We start from the raw sequence: 19,536 nt of genomic DNA on the forward strand, positions 1-19,536 counted from the left end.
GGTTGCTCACAGCCATCTGTAATGGAATGTGATGCCCTCTTCCGGTGTGTCAGTGACAGTGTACTCACATTAAATAAATAAATAAATCTTTAAAAATTATGGGAGCCTATGGGGGCCATTCTCCTTCAAACAATCACACTCCTGGAAGGTTGTTAGGTCATGTGAACTGGCTGGTTTTGTGTATCAACTTGACACAGGCTGGAGTTATCACAGAGAAAGGAGCCTTCAAGTTGGGGAAGTGCCTCCATGAGATCCAACTGTGGGGTATTTTCTTAATTAGTGATCAAGAGGGGAAAGGCCCTTTGTGGGTGGTACCATCTATGGGCTGGTAGTCTTGGGTTTTATAAAAAAGCAAGCTGAGCAAGCCAGGGGGAAGCAAGCCAGTAAGTAATATCTCTCCATGGTCTGTGCATCAGCTCCTGCTTCCTGACCTGCTTGAGTTCCAGTCCTGACTTCCTTTGGTGATGAACAGCAACATGGAAGTATAAGCTGAATAAACCCTTTCCTCCCCAACTTGCTTCTTGGTCATGATGTTTGTCCAGGAATAGAAACCCCAACTAAGACAGCCATCATGGTGCTATTCTTGGAAGGACTTAATGTTTTTTTTTTTCTTTGTGGGATTGTGGTCAGAACACAGAGGTCAGTATAGTGCAGTGTAGTGTAGAACACTCTACACCCTTCTCCTTGCTGTTAGCTTTTATGAAAACAGATTTCTTTTTATAAAGTCTGTGCCTGACCTCCAAAATCTCCAGTTTTCTATCTTTTCATTAGATCGTATGCCCACATATTCTTGCCACTATGATGTCCCATGCCAAGAGACTAGTACCAGAGAGGTAGCACAGGTGTAGCCACCTGATCTGAGGCTTACTTCAGTTTCCAAATCTGAACTAAATAAATTTTCTTATAAAGGACATAGGCTCAGCTATTTTATTATCCTGGAGAAAGTAGATCAAGATGTCTTCTACTCAAGTATGTACTACAGCTAGAAGTTTGGTAAGAAGTTTGGTTGGGGAGGAAGCCTCACTCTTGCTGCAGGAGGGAGCGGGGGTTGCGGAAAGCAGAACTTTTGCAGGAAAGTGGAGAAGCAAGCTGCCTGCACATCCCCACTGCACTTGCTGTGGGAGACAGCCTTAGAGTGGGAGAAGGGGAACTTCTTCGAGGAAGTGCAGAAGCAAGCTGCCTGTGCACTTCACTATTAGGGCCAGGAAGGATAGGAGGGAGCCAAGGAAGATGAGCGCAGTTCAGCTGGGTGCAGTTGGAGCAGTTGAGACTGTTCTAAGAAGAGAAAGTGAGGGAACTGATGAACCCACGGGCACTAATTCAAACTTCCCCATGCCTTTACATTGTAGACACCGGGAACTGAAAGGGGCCTTGATATGATTTACCTACTACTTGATTTCAAAATCAATAGTTATTCAACAAAGGGGTAGCTCAGTCTATTTTTTAATGCTTTCAGTAACAGGGAAAGGTTTCACAGCCCAGATTCTTAATTTTTTTGTCAAAAAGCCTATAAAATCTTTAGAATTAAATGAAGCATAAAATAAAATAACAATAATTTAAAAAGTCTGAACTACTGAGTGACACCCTGTCCCAGAAAACAAACAGCAAGTTTGGAACCATGGCTCAGAGGTTGAAGGTGCTGCAGAGTGCCTTCTGCTCGAGCTAAGTACCAAAGTTCAGTTCGCATCACTCACAGGGCAAGTTCCTGTAACTCTGGCTCCAAGGCATCCAGTGGATCTCTTCTGGATCCCAAGGGTACTTGCACTCATGTGTACATCCTGTATTACCCCCCACCCACACACACATGGAAAAAACCTGGAGCAGGCACATTTTAATGGTGTGCTCTTTGAAGCATTCCCTTAAGCAATGTGACATCAATGCCCGAATGACTGCTGTTTTCAATTCTTTCACAATTGCACTGGAATTCCTAAGCAGCACAGAAACTCAATAAAATAGTCATTTACAATAGATAATTCAGCACACTATTTAATGGAAGACCAACATATTAAGTAATCTTTTATGCCACTGATAGACATATGTGTATATAATTTTAAAACTCTTTATAGTAGCAGCCAAAATATGAAGTAGATAAGAATAAATCTATTAAAAGATGAAACAAACATGAAAAGTATTGGACAAATTTATTGAAATACATTTAAGGACATAAGTGGTGATGTCCCGTTATGGATAGGAAGACTTTATCATGAAAGTACCTCTTTTCTCTAGTCAAATCAATAAACTGAATACAACTCCAATAAAAATATACTTTCTCCTGAAACCTGACAGTGTATGAATAAACAACTCGAAAAAATTAAGAATTACGACAGTGATTTCGATGAACAAGAAGAGTGGGGAGAACTGGCTCACAGGGCATTAAAGCTTTATAAAAGATGCCTTGGCACTAACACAGGATGTACTTGAAAGAGACTAGAGATCCAGCAATAAACACGTACACGTGACAGCAGTAGATGGCTGCGCTGGTGCCCACTTCTAATCCCAGCTCTGTGCTGGGGTGGCAGAGGCAGACAGATCTCTGAGTTTGTGGCCAGTCTGGTTTGCATAGTGAATTCTTGGCCGGCCAGGGATACATAGTGAGATCCTATCTCAAACAAACAGAAAAGATAACAAATAGATACCAGTGAGGATAGGCTGGACTACTGAGTACCTGGTAGAAACAGAGAGAAAAGAATTAGATTTCTGACTTGAAAATAAGCCAGGCACGATAGCTTATAATGCCTAAAGCCCAGCATCCGGGAAGCTGAATGAGGAGGACATCAAGTTTGGGGTCAGTCTGGGCTACAGACCGTTTTTTAAAAAATCAAAAACAGAAAACAGACAGCAAGAACCCCAAGTGGAGCACAGGTCTAGATGTGACTAGAAACATTGTGACAAAAAGACCGACTTCTTTTCAGGATTGAATGTAGAAGAAAATGTGGACTAACACAGGAAGGCCTTTGTAAGACATAGAAAACACTGATGACAGCTTCATGGGTAGTATTTTATGTTATGATAAAAATGTAACTTTAAAAGATATTATGCTCACACTTAAAAAAAAAAAAACCTCATGATTTAGAGGTTTGTAACTAGAAATTTAGTGAGGAAGTCCCTGGAATTTGTTTAAGGTGATCTTAGAGCAGTGGTTCTCAACCTTCCTGATACTCTGACCCTTTGGTACAGTTCCTCATGTGGTGACCCCCAACCATAAAGTTACTTCCATTGCTACTTCGTAACTGTAATTTTGCTACTGTTATGAATTTTTTAAAGATTTATTTATGTATATGAGTACACTTGTACAGATGGTTGTGAGCCTTCTTGTTGGAAATTGAATTTTAGATAGCAAAAACTCTTCTCAAGGATAAAAGAACCTCTGGTGGAATCACCATGCCTGACCTAAAGCTTTACTACAGAGCAATTGTGATTTAAAAAAAAAACTGCATGGTACTGGTATACTGACAGACAAGTAGACCAATGGAATAGAATTGAAGACCCAGAAATGAACCCACACACCTATGGTCACTTGATCTTCGACAAGGGAGCTAAAACCATCCAGTGGAAGAATGACAGCATTTTCAACAAATGGTGCTGGCACAACTGGTTGTTATCATGTAAAAGAATGCGAATTGATCTATTCCTATCTACTTGTACTAAGGTCAAATCTAAGTGGATCAAGGAACTTCACATAAAACCAGAGACACTGCAACTTATAGAGGAGAAAGTGGGGAAAAGCCTTGAAGATATGGGCACAGGGGAAATTTCCTGAATAGAACACCAATGGCTTGTGCTGTAAGATCGAGAATTGACAAATGGGACCTCATGAAACTGCAAAGCTTCTGCAAGGCAAAAGACACCGTCAATAAGACAAAAAGACCACCAACAGATTGGGAAAGGATCTTTACCTATCCTAAATCAGATAGGGGACTAATATCCAATATATATAAAGAACTCAAGAAGGTATACTCCAGAAAATCAAATAACCCCATTAAAAAATGGGGCTCAGAACTGAACAAAGAATTCTCACCTGAGGAATACCGAATGGCAGGGAAGCACCTGAAAAAATGTTCAACATCCTTAATCATCAGGGAAATGCAAATCAAAACAACCCTGAGATTCCACCTCACACCAGTCAGAATGGCTAAGATCAAAAATTCAGATGACAGCAGATGCTGGCGAGGATGTGGAGAAAGAGGAACACTCCTCCATTGTTGGTGGGATTACAAGCTTGTACAACCACTCTGGAAATCAGTCTGGTGGTTCCTGAGAAAATTGGACATAGTACTACCGGAGGATCCAGCAATACCTTTCCTGGGCATATATCCATAAGATGTCCCAACCGGTAAGAAGGACACATGCTCCACTATGCTCATAGCAGCCTTATTTATAATAGCCAGAAGCTGGAAAGAACCCAGATGCCCCTCAACAGAGGAATGGATATAGAAAATGTGGTACATTTACACAATGGAGTACTACTCAGCTATTAAAAAGAATGAATTTATGAAATTCCTAGGCAAATGGATGGACCTGGAGGGCATCATCCTGAGTGAGGTAACACAATCACAAAGGAACTCACACAATATGTATTCACTGATAAGTGGATATTAGCCCGAAACTTAGGATACCCAAGATATAAGATACAATTTGCTAAACGCATGAAACTCAAGAAGAATGAAGACCAAAGTGTGGACACTGTGCCCCTTCTTAGAATTGGGAACAAAACACCCATGGAAGGAGTTACAGAGACAAAGTTTGGAGCTGTGACGAAAGGGTGGACCATCTAGAGACTGCCATATCCAGGGATTCATCCCATAATCAGCTTCCAAACGATGACACCATTGCATACACTAGCAAGATTTTGCTGAAAGGACCCAGATATAGCTGTTCTTGTGAAACTATGCCGGGGCCTAGCAAACACAGAAGTGGATGCTCACAGTCAGCTATTGGATGGATCACAGGGCTCCCAATGGAGGAGCTAGAGAAAGTACCCAAGGAGCTAAAGGGATCTGCAACCCTATAGGTGGAACAACATTATGAACTAACCAGTACCCCGGAGCTCGACTCTAGCTGCATATGTATCAAACGATGGCCTTGTCGGCCATCACTGGAAAGAGAGGCCCATTGGACATGCAAACTTTATATGCCCCAGTACAGGGGAATGCCAGGGTCAAATGAATGGGAATGGGTGGGTAGGGAAGAATGTGGGGGGGTATGGGGGATTTTTGGGATAGCATTGGAAATGTAATTGAGGAAAATACGTAATAAAAAATATTTAAAACAAATATTTAAAAAAAAAGAAAGAAATTGAATTTTAGGACCTCTGCTCACTCTGGTCAGCCCCACTTACTCAGTCCCTGCTCGCTCCGGCGCAAAGATTTATTTATTATTACACGTAAGTACACTGTGGCTGACTTCAGACAGCACCAGAAGAGGGTGTCAGATCTCATTATGGGTGGTTGTGAGCCACCATGTATGTGGTTGCTGGCATTTGAACTCAGGACCTTTGGAAAAGCAGTCAGCGCTCTTACCCACTGAACCATCTTGCCAGCCCCCCTACTGTTATGAATCTTAATGTAAATATCTGATATGGAGGCTATCTGACAAGTACCCCTTGTGAAAGGGCCATTCCACCGTAAAGGGTGGAGAACTGCTGACCTACACAAACAAAAGAAAATCCACGAGTGACACAGCAACACCGACACACCTTGTAAACATGTCAAACAAAGGAAATGCACATTGTGATGCAATCTGCATAGAAGATAAAGTCATAAAATCAAATAATGTGTCTAGGGTGCACACATATAGACACTTCGAAATAATTCAAGATTGAGAATGTTGGTTACTTTTGTTAGGAAACTTGAAGGGGCTGCAAGTCAGAACACAGAGGACACACGAGTGTTGGTAATAAGGTTTCTTAAGTTAGGTGGTAGGTACGTGAGTATGGTCTAGTAGCCTTTAAGTACTTTGTATGTAACAAAGAAAACATAATTTAAAAAACATTTTTTTCAGTAAAAAGATATGTCAAAAGGAAGAGGCTCAAGGTACATACCAGGGGAGACAAGGACATTCAGCTAGCCATGTTCCTGTCCTTATTTAGAACACAGGTGACCCCTTGTCTCTCCCTGGGGATATACTCTGGTGCTAGATTGAGAACCGGTTCCTCACAGTTCAACACAAAGCCAGGTGCCGTGAAGCACAGGCTCTCATGAAGCGTGGGCTCTTGGGCTCTTTCAGATGTCTGAGGAGGCCCCATGGGTCACATGATCTGTGGGCTTTGATCCAGGTGAAGGAGCCACACCCTGGCTTTCTTGGCTTTTTTTTTTTTTTTTTTTTTGGTTTTTGAGACAGGGTTTCTCTGTATAGCCCTGGCTGTCCTGGAACTCACTCTGTAGACCAGGCTGGCCTCGAACTCAGAAATCCGCCTGCCTCCGCCTCCCAAGTGCTGGGATTAAAGGCGTGCGCCACCACCGCCCGGCTCACCCTGGCTTTGCTTCTTCTTAGCTGTTTCTGGATACAGAGCAGCTGCCGGGTTTGTGTTTTCTCCTTTGTTTTGGTGGTGCTGGAGGTAGAATCCCAGCCCTCAGGTATGCTAAGCAAGCCTTCTAGCACGGCCTCCATCTAGAGTCCTAGGTTTGCACTTCTGATGTAAAAAGGAAGATTTCTTTATGTGTATGGTTGTTTTGCCTGCATCTATGGAGGTGTTCCATGTGTGTACCTGGTGCTCAAGGAGGTCTTGGTCAGAGATGACATCAGATCCCCTGGAAGCAGAGTTATAAATAAGGTTGGGAGTCACCATGTGGATCCTGGGAATTGAACCTGGATCCTCTGCAAAAGCAACAAGAGTTCTTAACCGCTGAACCACTGTCTCCCCAGCCCCTCTGGGTGCATTTTTAATGACATTTTTTTTTCAATAGGTGAAATTCAGTATGGGGATGAATGTGTCTTCCAGTTTTGTGAGGTGAGTTGACGTCTCTGGGAAAGAGTTTCGGTAGTGTGTGTGTGAAGGACTGGATACTTGCCACCTCTTCTCAGCTTCCCTGGGCAACTTCTGGCTCATCAATCGGGTTCACCCCTCTTGAGGAGTGGTATCCATTTCCCCCGGTGCCTGATGCCAGAGGAAGAAGACAGCCATGTCTCAGCTTCCTATCTAGTTAAGCAGCAGAGGGGACACTGCTGACCTTCCCGATAGCACAGTCTCTTGACAACTCGAATTTCTGACTTCCTTGTTGTCTTCCTGGGGGAGTCCCTGGCTTCCTCCTACCCTTCTTGGGGAGTCCCCATCTTCTTCCTGGTCTCCTTGCGGGGGTGGTTCCCATCTTCAGCCTGGCCGTCTTGTGGGCCCACGATAATGGAAGCTGGTGGTGATCTGATCCTGTGTCATAAACAGGGTGCAGCTGGCTCTGGCTCCTGATGCCTCCTGCTGTATATACTGGACTAATGACTGCTGTGAACGATTCCCAGCTTTTCTTATGAAAGCCCAAGTATCAGCTTAGTGTCTCCAGATCTGAAAGAGACCACAGACAATCACAAGGCTTGCCACTCTGCCCAAACCCAACACATCTGTTTCTCCCCTCTTCCATTTCCATCCTGTTTTCTGCCCCACCTGCTACAATGTCTGTCTTTTAACACACTCCCAGGAGGTGACTGGTTTCTGTTACCTTTCACCATTTTGCATTGCTGAACTGATGCCACTCCTGGCATCTGCCCCACTCTTGGAACATACCTCTAATCCAATTTCATAGAGAAACCCAGTATTATCACTAATACTGTCTGCTAATTAATATGGATTTAGGATTCTGTTTGTGGTAGGCCCTGCCTGTTACGTTTTTTTTTGTTGTTGTTGTTGTTTTTGTTTTTGTTTTTTGGTTTTTTGAGATGGGGTTTCTCTGTGTAGCCTTGACTGTCCTGGAACTCACTCTGTAGACCAGGCTGTCCTCGAACTCAGAAATCCGCCTGCCTCTGCCTCCCAAACGCTGGGGATTAAAGGCGTGAGCCACCACAACCGGCTTCTGTTAAGTATTCTTGACATGTGTTTATTCTACAGTAACAGAGTCCTAATGAACAATGAAAACTCGGGGTCCAGAGGGGCTGGGCTAAGTAACATAACCAAGTAACTCCTGCAATGCTACTGGGTGACAGTGCCAGGGTACAAATCCAGCCAATGTTCCCCAGGAGCTCTCCCACTCACTGGCACTGCAGAGACTACCTCCTAAAGTTCTTATATAGACAATCCTCTCCCCCTTCTCAGCCCCCCTATAGCTTACAGTGTATAACAGCCTCCTTGACTTGGTAAAAACCTCCGTCCTTGCCTCTGCCATCCACATAGTACATGAATCGGAGTTCCGGCGGATAGGCGTCTCTGGACAGGCCGGACAACAAGGGTATGGTGCGACCCTCCGACGCCGGGGCCTCCGTCAGGGCCTGCAGCATCTGGTACTTGCACCAGGGGTCCCGAAGGAAGCCTGAAGTGATGAGCAGCACGCGGCAGTGACTACGACTCAGCGCCTGGCATAGCTCCGAAACAATGGCCCCACCCGGGGCTGCATCCCGAAGCTGCAGGAAGCAGCGTAGACTGGCCTGGCTACCCTCCAAGTAGGAGACCAGCTCCTGGGCCGCCTCCAAGTCCTCTTCACTGTGGCACACGCAGACATCGTAGTCTTTGCTCCAGCGGCCACTGCTGCTGCTGCTGTCCACGTGTGTTGGTGGCGAGGTAGGTGACATTCCTGAACTGCAGCTCGAGGGTGAGTTATGGCTCTCGGGTGAACTGTGACTCGGGGGTGAGCTGCAGCTCGAGGGTGAGAGACCATCCTGTGAACCATCACTGAGGTGGCTTTCCTGGGAGATTGGCATCTTCTTGGGCTTCTTCAACAGAGCCTGCCTGAACCAGTCTACAGGGGAGAAACACCGGGCTGAGACTTGTGACCAGCTAGCGGAAGCCCCTTCCTCAAAGGAAATGGGAGAACTTTGCCAGCTTCACCTTACCCTCAGAGTCCCACTGCACTGCTGTTTGGCACACCCCTGAGGTCTCTTGTCTAAGAGTTCCTGCTGTCTTTAAAGGTTCTCCAATACTGAGATTCAAATCCCCAATTTGAATCCTGTCCGTGGGTTTTACTAGTCCAATTATGAAAGGCATCTTACGAGGCTGGAGGGATGTCTCAGTGGTTAAGAGCACCAAGTGCTCTTCTGAAGGTCCTGAGCTCAAATCCCAGCAACCACATGGTGGCTCACAACCATCTGTAATGAGATCTGACGCCCTCTTCTGGTGCATCTGAAGATGCTACAGTGTACTTAGATATAATAATAAATGAATCTTAAAAATAAAAATAAAAGAAAGGCGCCTTACTGGGGTAAGGTCACCTTAGAGGTAGAGTTTGTTGTAGTCTAACTACCCAGGAGGCTGAGACAGTGAGGGGCTAGTAGTTCAAGGCCAAGCTGAACAACACGGAGACGGCTTCTTAAAAATAAAATCTGCTGTGCATGGTTAAAATTCCAGCACCTGGGAGGCAGAGGCAGATGGATCTCTCTGTACAGACCAGCCTGGTCTACACAACGAGTTCCGAGCCAGCCAGAGCTATATAGTGAGCCCCTGCCTGAAAAATAAAATAAACATTTAAATTACAATAAAACAATGTATCTATTAATTATATATTAATAATTGAATTGTAACATAAAATAGATGACTTTATTCTGTTCTAGATCATTTGATATCTGCTACCCGGAGCCCACTTAAATCAGGAGGTCTACAACTATAGTCAACTGACTATGCGAGTGGACAAAGAACTACATCTACATTTAAGGATTAATCAGGCCCAGCTGCAGCTCTGAGAGGTGGTGAATTTAGATGAAGGAATGAATGAAAAGGGTCAGGGAAGATGGACCCAGTGCTGTAGGATGATGAACTATGTGCCTGTAATCCTAGCACTTGGGAGGACCAGAAGTTGAAGGGTAGTCTCAACTACAAGGGCAATTTCAAAGCAGTCTTCATTAAAACAAATGAATAAGTAAATAAGAAGAAAAAGGACCAGGGGACTGGAATCTGTTCTGTTGTTCAGAGGCTAAGGTTCATTAGTCAGAGCTCCCAGAGAACACAGAACTTGCTCACACATTGGCCGGGCACCAGTTCTGACTGTAGACCTGCCATACTGCTTGGTCTATGGCCTTAAGCACATTGGCCTAGATCTCAACTTCCTCATCTATAAAATGGGTCTGTTTTGCTCTTGAAGGTGAAATGAGATGATGCAGTGCCTAGTAAATTCTAAGTACTCCATAATATTAAAACTCAGCTGTCCTGGAGATTGTCTCATTTTTTAAATTTCCTTGTTTCCTTCCTCGTAATGGTTCTGGAAAAAGATTCAGATACACGATGTTAAGTACTCAGCACAAGTTTTCAGGCCAAGCAGGCCACCAAAAATAATCTGAAATACAGGACCGCAGAATCCACTATGCATGCCTTACTCCTCCCTCCCCAAGAAGCTTCGGGTCGCCCCGTCAGTGGCTTCTTCCCTATCACCAGCCTTTTTGCCATCTCTTCCCTGAGTTTGGAAAGTGAGTCCTTCCAGCTTACCAGCAGGCTGGGGGTTATTCTCTTAGGAAGCGGAGCAGAGTTAGGAGACAGGCTCCACTTACCAGCTATCTTGTCTCGAGGCTTCTTGGATTGAGTGGGGGAGGCTGGGACGGAGGAGGATGAAGCCATAGTGCAGGCCTCCAAACTAACCATGAAAGAGCAGGCATTGGGGGAACGGCGGGAGAGAAGAGATCCAGTCTGAACTTCATGGAACAGCCATCCTGCGAGGGGCAGGGAATCACAAAAGCTGCAGTTACCTACCCCGAAGTTCTGCTTTCCTCCTAGTCCCTAATGGCTCAGACGCTAATGGGTTCACGGGACCAGGGGAATAACCCAGATCTGTGCAGCGTGACCAGACTTACAAGGTATGAACTTGGTAGAGCGATTGTTCTCCGCTTCACCTGGCCTGGAGGGCATTTGAGATCTGGGAAAACACAGAGGACAGAGAGGCAGTTCTTCGGAAGGACTTCCTGGGCCCATGCTGAGATGGGAGGAGGACTGACCATTTGGATAGGTAGAGGGGTGCTGAGCAGTAGGAATACTTGCAGAGAGTCTTGCTACATTTCCTCTGTCTGTCTTCCCCTGACCCCGTCTGTTCACTCCCCTAGCCCTTACCTGTCAGCTAGGCAAACAAAGTCATAAAATGGTGAAGACAGCCAATTACAGGTAGATTGCATGGGTTTGCACCTCCTGCTGACCGTGGCCTTCAACAGTCTTCCTAGGTCTTGGTGTCTCCATCTGTGAAATGGAAAATAATGTAATGTTAGAAACTGCAACTCCGAATTCCCATGTGAATAACATGAAGTAATCTACTTAATGTGCTAATAGTACCTCACATGTAAACACCTGTTAAAATATCGAGGGTTAGTATGTCCATAAAATAATCTACCCAGATTCAATGGCATAACCTGTCACCTCAGGTACACAGGAGGTTAGAGGAGGGGGAGCACTTATCTCCATGAGTTTAGATGAGTCTCAGAAATCTGTTGAGACCCTATCTTAAAAAGGAAACAGACACCTGGGTATGGTGGTGTACACCTGTAATCTCAGCACTCACAGGAGGTCAGCTACAAGTCTCAGGCCAGCTTTGGCCATGCAGTGAGTTCCAGGCTACCTAGGGATATAAAGTAAGGCCCTGTCCCAAATAATCTGGCCGTGGAAGAGAATGTAGTACTTTTAAAACCCAATCCTTAGTATTAGAATTTAGCCCTTAGTTTTTAATTCTTTGTGTGTGTGTACATGTGTGTGCATGTGTGTTTGTGCGTGTGTGTGTGCGTGTGTGTGCATGTGTGTGTGCATATGTGTGTGTGCATGTGTTTGTGCGTGTGTGTGCATGTGTGTTTGTGCATATGTGTGTGTGTGCATGTGTGTGTGTGCATGTGTGTGCGTGTGTGTATGTGTGTGTGCATGTGTGTTTGTGCATGTGTGTGTGCATGTGTGCGTGTGTGTGTGCATGTGTGTGTGTGTGTGCATGTGTGTGTGTGTGCGCGCACACATGATATTCTGCAGCACAAGTGTGAAAGATATAAAGCAGCTTTCGGAAGCTGGTTCTCTCCTTCAATCATAGATTCTGGGGACTGACCTCAGGTCATCACTGAGTCATCTTCTCCTAGACATAAGGGGGATGTATTTGGTTTGTAAGACTTAATGTTATGACATTAATCTTCCCCAAACTGATCTTTAGTTTAGTGCTATCTCTGATTACAGAAGTTTTTTGTTTTTTTGTTTTTTTTTGGGGGGGTAGAGGTTATCAAATTGCTCCAGAATTTGCATGAAAATGCTAAGGACTAAGAATGCTTAGATGAGTGACATTAAACTGCAAGGATAGAGTGGTCCTGATGCTGGAGGCTCTTTCACCTTTGGTTTTAGGTGGGGGGCAGAGCCTGTTCCAATGCAGGGAGCCCTAGCATTCTAGAGGCAATTCTCTAGCTGAAAGACTGGTAGGGAACTGGGATTGGTAGCTTTCTGGCTTTTTGCTGGATCTATAGAAGTCATAACAAAAGCTTCCTCTGGGAATTCATAGAAAAACAAATCTGATGATTAGATACACTGTAATCAGAGACATCAAAATTAAAAAACAAAAAAAGTGAGTCTGTTAGATATTAATGAACAAGTACCACAGTTCTCAAAGCCTTACACAGCAGCAACAGCAGCAGCGGAGGCCTGTGGTGACTGATCTTAATGGCTGGCCTGATTAGAATGAGACATGCAAAGGAGACTAGTAAGGCACTCCCCCGCGGATATCTGGGAGGGTGCTCCCAGAGGTGATTAGAAAATGAATGCATCAAATCCCTCGATGGATTCATAATTGGAGGACATGGCTGGGAGGAGTGAGGGCTGTGAGTATAGCCTCCTTGAGAAAGCAGGTCGCCAGAGGTGTGCTTTGCAGGTTAGGTCCTGCCCTGTCTCCTTCCTGAATTCCTTCTCTGCTTCTCCGCCACCATGGCTTGAACTACTCTGCTCCACCATGCCCTATGCTGAATCAAATCTTCAGAACCCATGAGCTCTGTGTAGCTCCTCTATGTAATTTCCTCTATGTAATTTCCTCCTCTATGTAATTCTCGAAGGCATCTGTCCCACTAACACAGAGCAAAGGAAGAGTGCTGGAGTCAGAGGAGACGCTTGAAAGGGAAAAGCAGTTTCATCACGGAGGAGGAGGAGGAGGACGCCTAGAGTGGGCTGCGCCTGTCCGCAGGAGCATCTTTTCTTCCTCCTGTCCTCTGGGCTTCTGACAACCTAAGGAAGATGGTAGCTCTGCAGTACCTCTGACCACGGACAGGCTTTGAAAGACTTTTCCTGGTCAGGGGCTGCCAGCTCTCTACACCTCAGGAAACCATTCAAGATATCTTTCCCAGGGGATGGAGAGATGGCTCAGTGCTAAACAGAGAGCTTGTTCTGCCTTCAAGAGAACCCCAGTTCGGGTCCCAGCTCCCACAAGGGTCACAACTGCCTATAACTCCACCAGTCCTCCAAGGCATTCCTTGCTCCCACCCCACCCCCACATACACTTACATAGACATATGCACATAAATAAAAATAAATCTTTAAAATAATAAAAAAGTCTTTCTTCCTGGCAGTAGACATAATATCACTTAACTCTAATATTCTCTAAAGATTTTCTTGGTTTTTGTTTTAATATAAAATGTGCCGGGCAGTGGTGGCACACGCCTTTAATCCCAGCATTTGGGAGGCAGAGGCAGGTGGATTTCTGAGTTCGAGGCCAGCCTGGTCTACAGAGTGAGTTGCAGGACAGCCAGGGCTATACAGAGAAACCCTGTCTCGGAAAACAAAAAACAAGCAAACAAACAAACAAAAAGACAGATGTTCAGTAGCATATCCACTGGGAGCTGGGGTGGGAGCCTGGGGGAGGGAGGTGAGTCTCCTGTGCGATATGCTCTTTAACTCTGATGATGAAAAGTGTAAGCCTCTCTGACAGGACAGTTGTGCAAGGTGGCAGATAAGTTCCAGTAACCACATCCTTCCTGGATAAAACCTCACACACCTTCCCTTTTCACTGTTAGTTCTTCTGTAGCCAAGGCTGGGGAGCCATCATTCAGATATGACTTAACTTTTCTAAGATGCAGAGTGACAGTCACCACACATCAAGCAGATAAGAGGGTGAATCCAGACCAAGGCCCGATCACTAGCTTTGTCTAATCTTGGATTCACTGGGGCTCATAAGAAGTCACTTTTTCTTAAAAAAAAATCATAGAGTAACATGTACCTACCTCAAAACCCTACTTTATAGAGAATGACAAGGACTTCATAGAAAATTAGCAAGAAGTTCCTTCAAAAAAAAAAAAAAAAAAAAGAAAAGAAAAGCCAGCACGAGCCCTGGGTATGGTGGCGCATGCCTATAATTCCATTAGGGATTTAGAAAGCAGAGGCAGGAAAATCACTGCTAGTTCAAGACCAACCTGGGCTACATAATGAATTCCAGGCCAGCTGGGGCTATGAATTGAAACCTCTCTGCAAACAAAACAAAACAGATAAAGTAAACACACACACACATACACACACACACACACACACACACACACACACACACACCTGCAAAAGCAGAATACAAAGGTACTCCTGAAGATTGTTATTGGCTGGTTTGGAAGGGGAGGGAGGGAGGGAGGGAGAGAGAGAGAGAGAGAGAGAGAGAGAGAGAGAATATGAATGAGAATCTCACTGCTTAGAAATAGCAGCAATTTACTTGCTTACTGAAATTAAAAATGTATAAGTATTATGTGTGTTTGAGGGAGGCATGTGCCACAGTGTGTGTATGGTACACCACATCAGGTGTATGATGAGCAGTGAAGGGTCAGAAATGTAACTCAGGGAGTGTACAGTGCTTGCCTGCTATGTATGATGTCTTGGATTCAAAGATTGGATCCCCAATGCAAAAAAAAAATGAAAAAATCTGAAAGCCAACAACAGTGGTGTTTGTTTGTGATTCCAGCATTAGGAAGCTGAAGGCAGGAAGGTCATGAGTTTGAAGCTAGCCTGGGTTACACAGAGATTTCGAGGCAAGTCTGGATACATACTGAGATACTATCTCACATAAACACACACATACAAACAAACAAACAAACCAAAAGGTAGGCCAGCAAGATGGCTCAGGTGGTAAAACTGTCTGTATAAACCTGGTGACATGAGCTCTATTCTCAGAGTCCACATAAAGAAAGAACGAACTCCATAAAGTTGTACTCTGCCTCACACACACACACACATACACACACACTCATGTACATACACATCACACACGTAATACTAATACATTTTTAAAAAATTATTTCTTTATTTTTATGTGTGTTGGTATTTTGCCTGCATGGATGTCTGTGTGAGGGTGTCAGATTCCCTGAAACTAGAGTTAGAGACAGTTGTAAGCTGCTGTATGTTTGCTTTGAATTGAACCTGGGTTTCCCGGAAGAGCAGCCAGTGTTCTTTAACAGCTGAGTCATCTCTCCAGCCCCTCTAATACATTGTTTAATTAAAAAAAAAAAAAAAAAGCAAATAGGGCTGGAGAGATGGCTTAGCAGTTAAGAGCACTGACTGCTCTTCCAGACATCCTGAGTTCGATTCCCAGCAACCACATGGTGGCTCACAACCATCTGTAATGGGATCTGTTACCCTCTTCTGGTGTGTCTGAAGACAGCAACAGTGTACCCACATAAAATAAATAAATAAAAATAAATAAATAAATCTTTTTTAAAAAGCAAATAAATTGCTATCTGTAAGCAGTGACTTTATTTATTTACTTATTTATTTATTTGTTTATGTGTTTGTTTATGTTTATGGGGAGGGATTAAGGTAGAGTATCCAGTAGCCCAGAGTGACTTTGAGCTCCAGATCTTCCTGCCAAGTGCTGGGATTGCATGCATGTGTCTCCTCTCCTGGATAACAGTGAACAAATTAAAAAGGGCGCGTTTCTCTGAGATAAAGTCCAAATTGCTTTCCATACTACATTTTGTAAGTTCTGAAGAATAAAAATGTCAAAAAGTGTGTATCTGTATGAATAAAAGCATCCACTATTTTAAACTTAAGCATACATGAAAAGGTTTTCTGGGTATTGTGGCACGTGCCTGTAATCCTAACATTTGAGAGCTTGCGGAAGGGGAGCTGTGAGTTCCTCAAAGGCTTTAAAATAGAAACACTTCACTGTATTTTAGTCATAGAGAAACATATCCTACCAACCAAAGAGAAGTCATAGCAAACTTAATGTTGCCATATTTCTCAAATTGGCTCTTGGAATGCTTAAGTTTCTTAGTTCAAAAACACTGCCTTTGTTCTGAAAATATCTACATAATGTATTTATATATTATGCTCCCAATACACTTTCTAAAAGGCCTGTGGGGAAAGGTTGGAGAAAGTGCCTAGGATCTTGAAGCCAGCCTCGGACCTGCACACTACCAGAGGATTTATTGGAGCTGGGCAGTAGTGGCACACACCTTTAATCCCAGCACTTAGGAGGCAGAGGCAGGAGGATTTCTGAGTTTGAGGCCAGCCTGGTCTACAGAGTGAGTTCCAGGACAGCCAGGGCTACACAGAGAAACTCTGTCTTGGAAAACCAAAAAAAAAAAAAAAAAAAAAAAAAAAAAGGATTTACTGTAAAGCAACAGCAGTGTAGGCAGAATGACTGCCAGGGAACGGGAAGCCAACAACAGAAAACCACTGTCACTAGACAGACCTGCGCCCATGCAGTCCTCTGCCTCCAATAATGGTGATGGTGACACTGAAGTCAGTAGAAAAGGACAGTCTTCTCTCCTCTTCCTACTTGTTTTGAGGTAAGGTTTGTTTTACCCCAGGCTTGCTACAGCTCCTTAGATAGCTGAGGATGGCACTGAGCGTCTTCTGATCTTTCTGCCTCCACCTCTGAGGTGCTGGGATTATTGGCAAGGGCTACCAAGCCCAGTTTTAGGCCATGCTGGGCATCCAACCCAAGGCTCTGTGCATGCTAGGTAAGCGTTCTATCTACTGAGCTAGCTATACCACCAGCTCGGAAAGGTGGTCTTTGCAGTCTATAGTATTAGGTCAACTTAAGTAGTGTTGTGGGGAAAATTAATCTCAATCTTGCATCTCAAACCATGAAAATTACATTTTAAATGGATATGAGAGTTATCTGTCACTAGCAATAAAGATCTTATAGGAAAATATATGACCTAGTTTCTGACTTTGGAGTAGACAAAGCAAAATACAAATTGCTTTTTGAGATATGGTCTCATTCTGTAGAGGCTGGCCTAGAACTCAGGACGTAGGCCAGGGTGGTCTCAAACTCACAGCAATCGCCCTGAGTGCTGAGACACAGGTTCAAGAACCATTATGTCTTGGGGGGTGGGGTGGGGTGGTGGTGGTGGGAGAAATCAAATGTGATACAGTCTGTAGGAGGGGAAAATGATAAATTGGAAAATATTAACGTGAAGACTTTAGCTCCAAAGATACCATTAGGAGAGTAAGGAGGGGCTCTACTGGGACAGGGAAAACATTTAAAAACGTGTATCTAACAACCCTCCAAATCCCAAATATTTCAAGAACTCTATAAACTGCTAAGAGACACAACTGGGGAGTAGACCTGAATAGTCATTTCACAGAGAGGATATTCAAATGACCAACAGACCAAAAGATGCTCGGTTTACCGGGCCTCAGAAAAATGCAAATTGAAACCTCCAGGCTTCAAAGCTGTGCACTCAGCAGAACGGCTATAGAGAGAAGGCCGCTGGCTGGAGCGTGATAGGGACATGGAAGAATGGGAGCACACAGAATGTGCGTGCTGGGAGTGACTGCCGTAACTTCTGTTTGCTTGCTTGCTTTGTTTTGAGATAGGGTCTGATAGCTCAGGCTGGCCCTGAACTTACCTCTTCTCAGCTCCACCAGGGTGCTGGGATCATAGGTGTCTGCTGTGATAGCTAGCCAGCAAGCACAGTTTTTATTTTCAGCTTAGAAAATGTTCGTTTCTGTGCATGGATGTGTTGCCTGTGTGTGTGTGTGTGTGTCTATGTATCACGTTCATGCCATGTGCCTGTAGAGGCCACAGAGGGCATTGGGTCATCCAGAACCAGAGTTTGTGACAGAGATGTTTGTGAGCCACTATGTGGGTGAGGAGATTGAACTAGGGTCCTCTTAACCACCGAGCCTCTGCTCTGGCCCCAAACACAACTATTTTAGAAAGCTACTGCACACTATCAAACTGAGCAAAGGCACAAAAGTCACACAAACTCAAAACAGGCCAAAGCTGAAAACCACCATCAGATAACCAGTCCACAGTCCACCTTTTCGACAGAGTGTTATACATCACGCAGCATACATACTTACTTAGACTTACTGTTCTGGATGCAGGTTACACAAGAAAGCCTGTGAGAAGTGACTTGGTGGGACTCGGGATCTGTGTTTCAGTATGTTGGTTGATTATTGTTTCTTAAAGTCTGAAAACAAAGCAAGGCTTCCTCTGAGTCATTCCTGGGTAGAACTCCCTACTTCCTTCTCTAGTTGCACTTCTCGGGTTTCTGGTTTACCTGCCAGCCAGGGTTGGACCTAAGGACCGAACTGTTCCTCCTCTCCTAGTCCCTCTGGTACTTGGCACTGTAGTAATCCCTGGTGCATGCCCATTAAATGACCGTGATAGCAACGCCCAGTGGGTTCTTAACTTTAAATAAAGTGACACTCATGCAGAACTTTACCACAAAGTCAAGCCCAGAGGGGCCAGGTTATGACAGGGCAGAGACTTCAGGGAGCCAGGGAGAGCCACTAGATGTGGCCGGGCTGCTTGAAGCCCAGCCGGCCTAACAGCTCCATGCTGGCATCGGTGGCACAGAAAGGTGGCGGCTTTCGGGGGGGAGTGCTGGACCCCAGATTGGAAGGGGCGGGGCAGGGGAGCGTTGTCCCGGGGAAAGGGCTGACTCGGCAGGACCCGTCCGCCCACCGCCCCGCGTCCCCGCCGCCCGCTCACCTACGCGGCTCCGCGCTGCGGGTTGCAGACTCGTCCGGGAAGTGCCCGCGCCCCGGCTTCCGGAAGCTCCTCGGTCACGGCCCTCCCGCCCGCACCAGCCACTCTCCTGCCCACACCCACCGGCCGGACCCTAGGGGGCGCTCGCCAGTCCGCGTCGTTCAGGATTCCCAGCTGCCTGGTCACGACCCGAGGCTGAACCCAGACACCCGAGCTCCCTGAGGCTACCGTGAAGCCCTGAGCCCCGGTTTGTCTTGTGTGAGGGCAAAGGAACGAGGAGAAAACTCCAGAAAGGGAGGTGCAGACCTTACCTTCTTTCGCACGGTTGGGGAAAATGAGGCTTTCATCCCCTAAGTAAGGTAGGTTAAATGGACAAAGAAGCCGGCTAGCCCCTGGGAGGTCCATACTTTTATTGGGAGATGGGTCCCATTAAGGTTGCAGCCCACAGGCTGGAATCAGTCTGGCCAAAAGTGCTTGCCTTCAGGGCAGGGATTTCCTAGTGGCATTTCAACTGCATTTCCAAGGGTACCAAAATAACCGCAAAAAAGGGTGG

The 19,536-nt window shown here is 45.2% G+C and overlaps 1 protein-coding gene across 4 annotated transcripts; it reads right to left on the bottom strand.

Annotated features, from left to right (window-relative positions):
- Nucleotides 1–2,124: 2,124 nt before the first annotated feature.
- Tirap (TIR domain containing adaptor protein) lies at nt 2,125–19,061 on the bottom strand. Of its 4 annotated transcripts, none has more exons than XM_021172492.3 (7): nt 18,987–19,061; nt 18,363–18,462; nt 11,171–11,293; nt 10,918–10,979; nt 10,618–10,776; nt 8,256–8,879; nt 2,125–7,495 (listed from the first exon to the last, which is right to left on the bottom strand). In XM_021172492.3, the coding sequence occupies exons 5-7, from the start codon at nt 10,706–10,708 to the stop codon at nt 7,476–7,478; spliced, it is 735 nt and encodes a 244-aa protein (XP_021028151.1). In that variant the 5' UTR covers nt 10,709–10,776; nt 10,918–10,979; nt 11,171–11,293; nt 18,363–18,462; nt 18,987–19,061; the 3' UTR covers nt 2,125–7,475. The 4 variants fall into 4 exon arrangements, with proteins under 4 accessions (XP_021028151.1, XP_021028150.1, XP_085700641.1 ...); XM_021172491.3 differs by having other exon boundaries at nt 18,353–18,462; XM_085844515.1 differs by having other exon boundaries at nt 18,353–18,462; nt 18,991–19,047.
- Between the last annotated feature and the right edge of the window lie 475 nt (nt 19,062–19,536).

The sequence above is a fragment of the Mus caroli genome, unplaced genomic scaffold (assembly GCF_978045245.1).
Source record: "Mus caroli unplaced genomic scaffold, Mus_caroli_1 scaffold_11, whole genome shotgun sequence".
NCBI classification, from domain to species: Eukaryota; Metazoa; Chordata; class Mammalia; order Rodentia; family Muridae; genus Mus; species Mus caroli.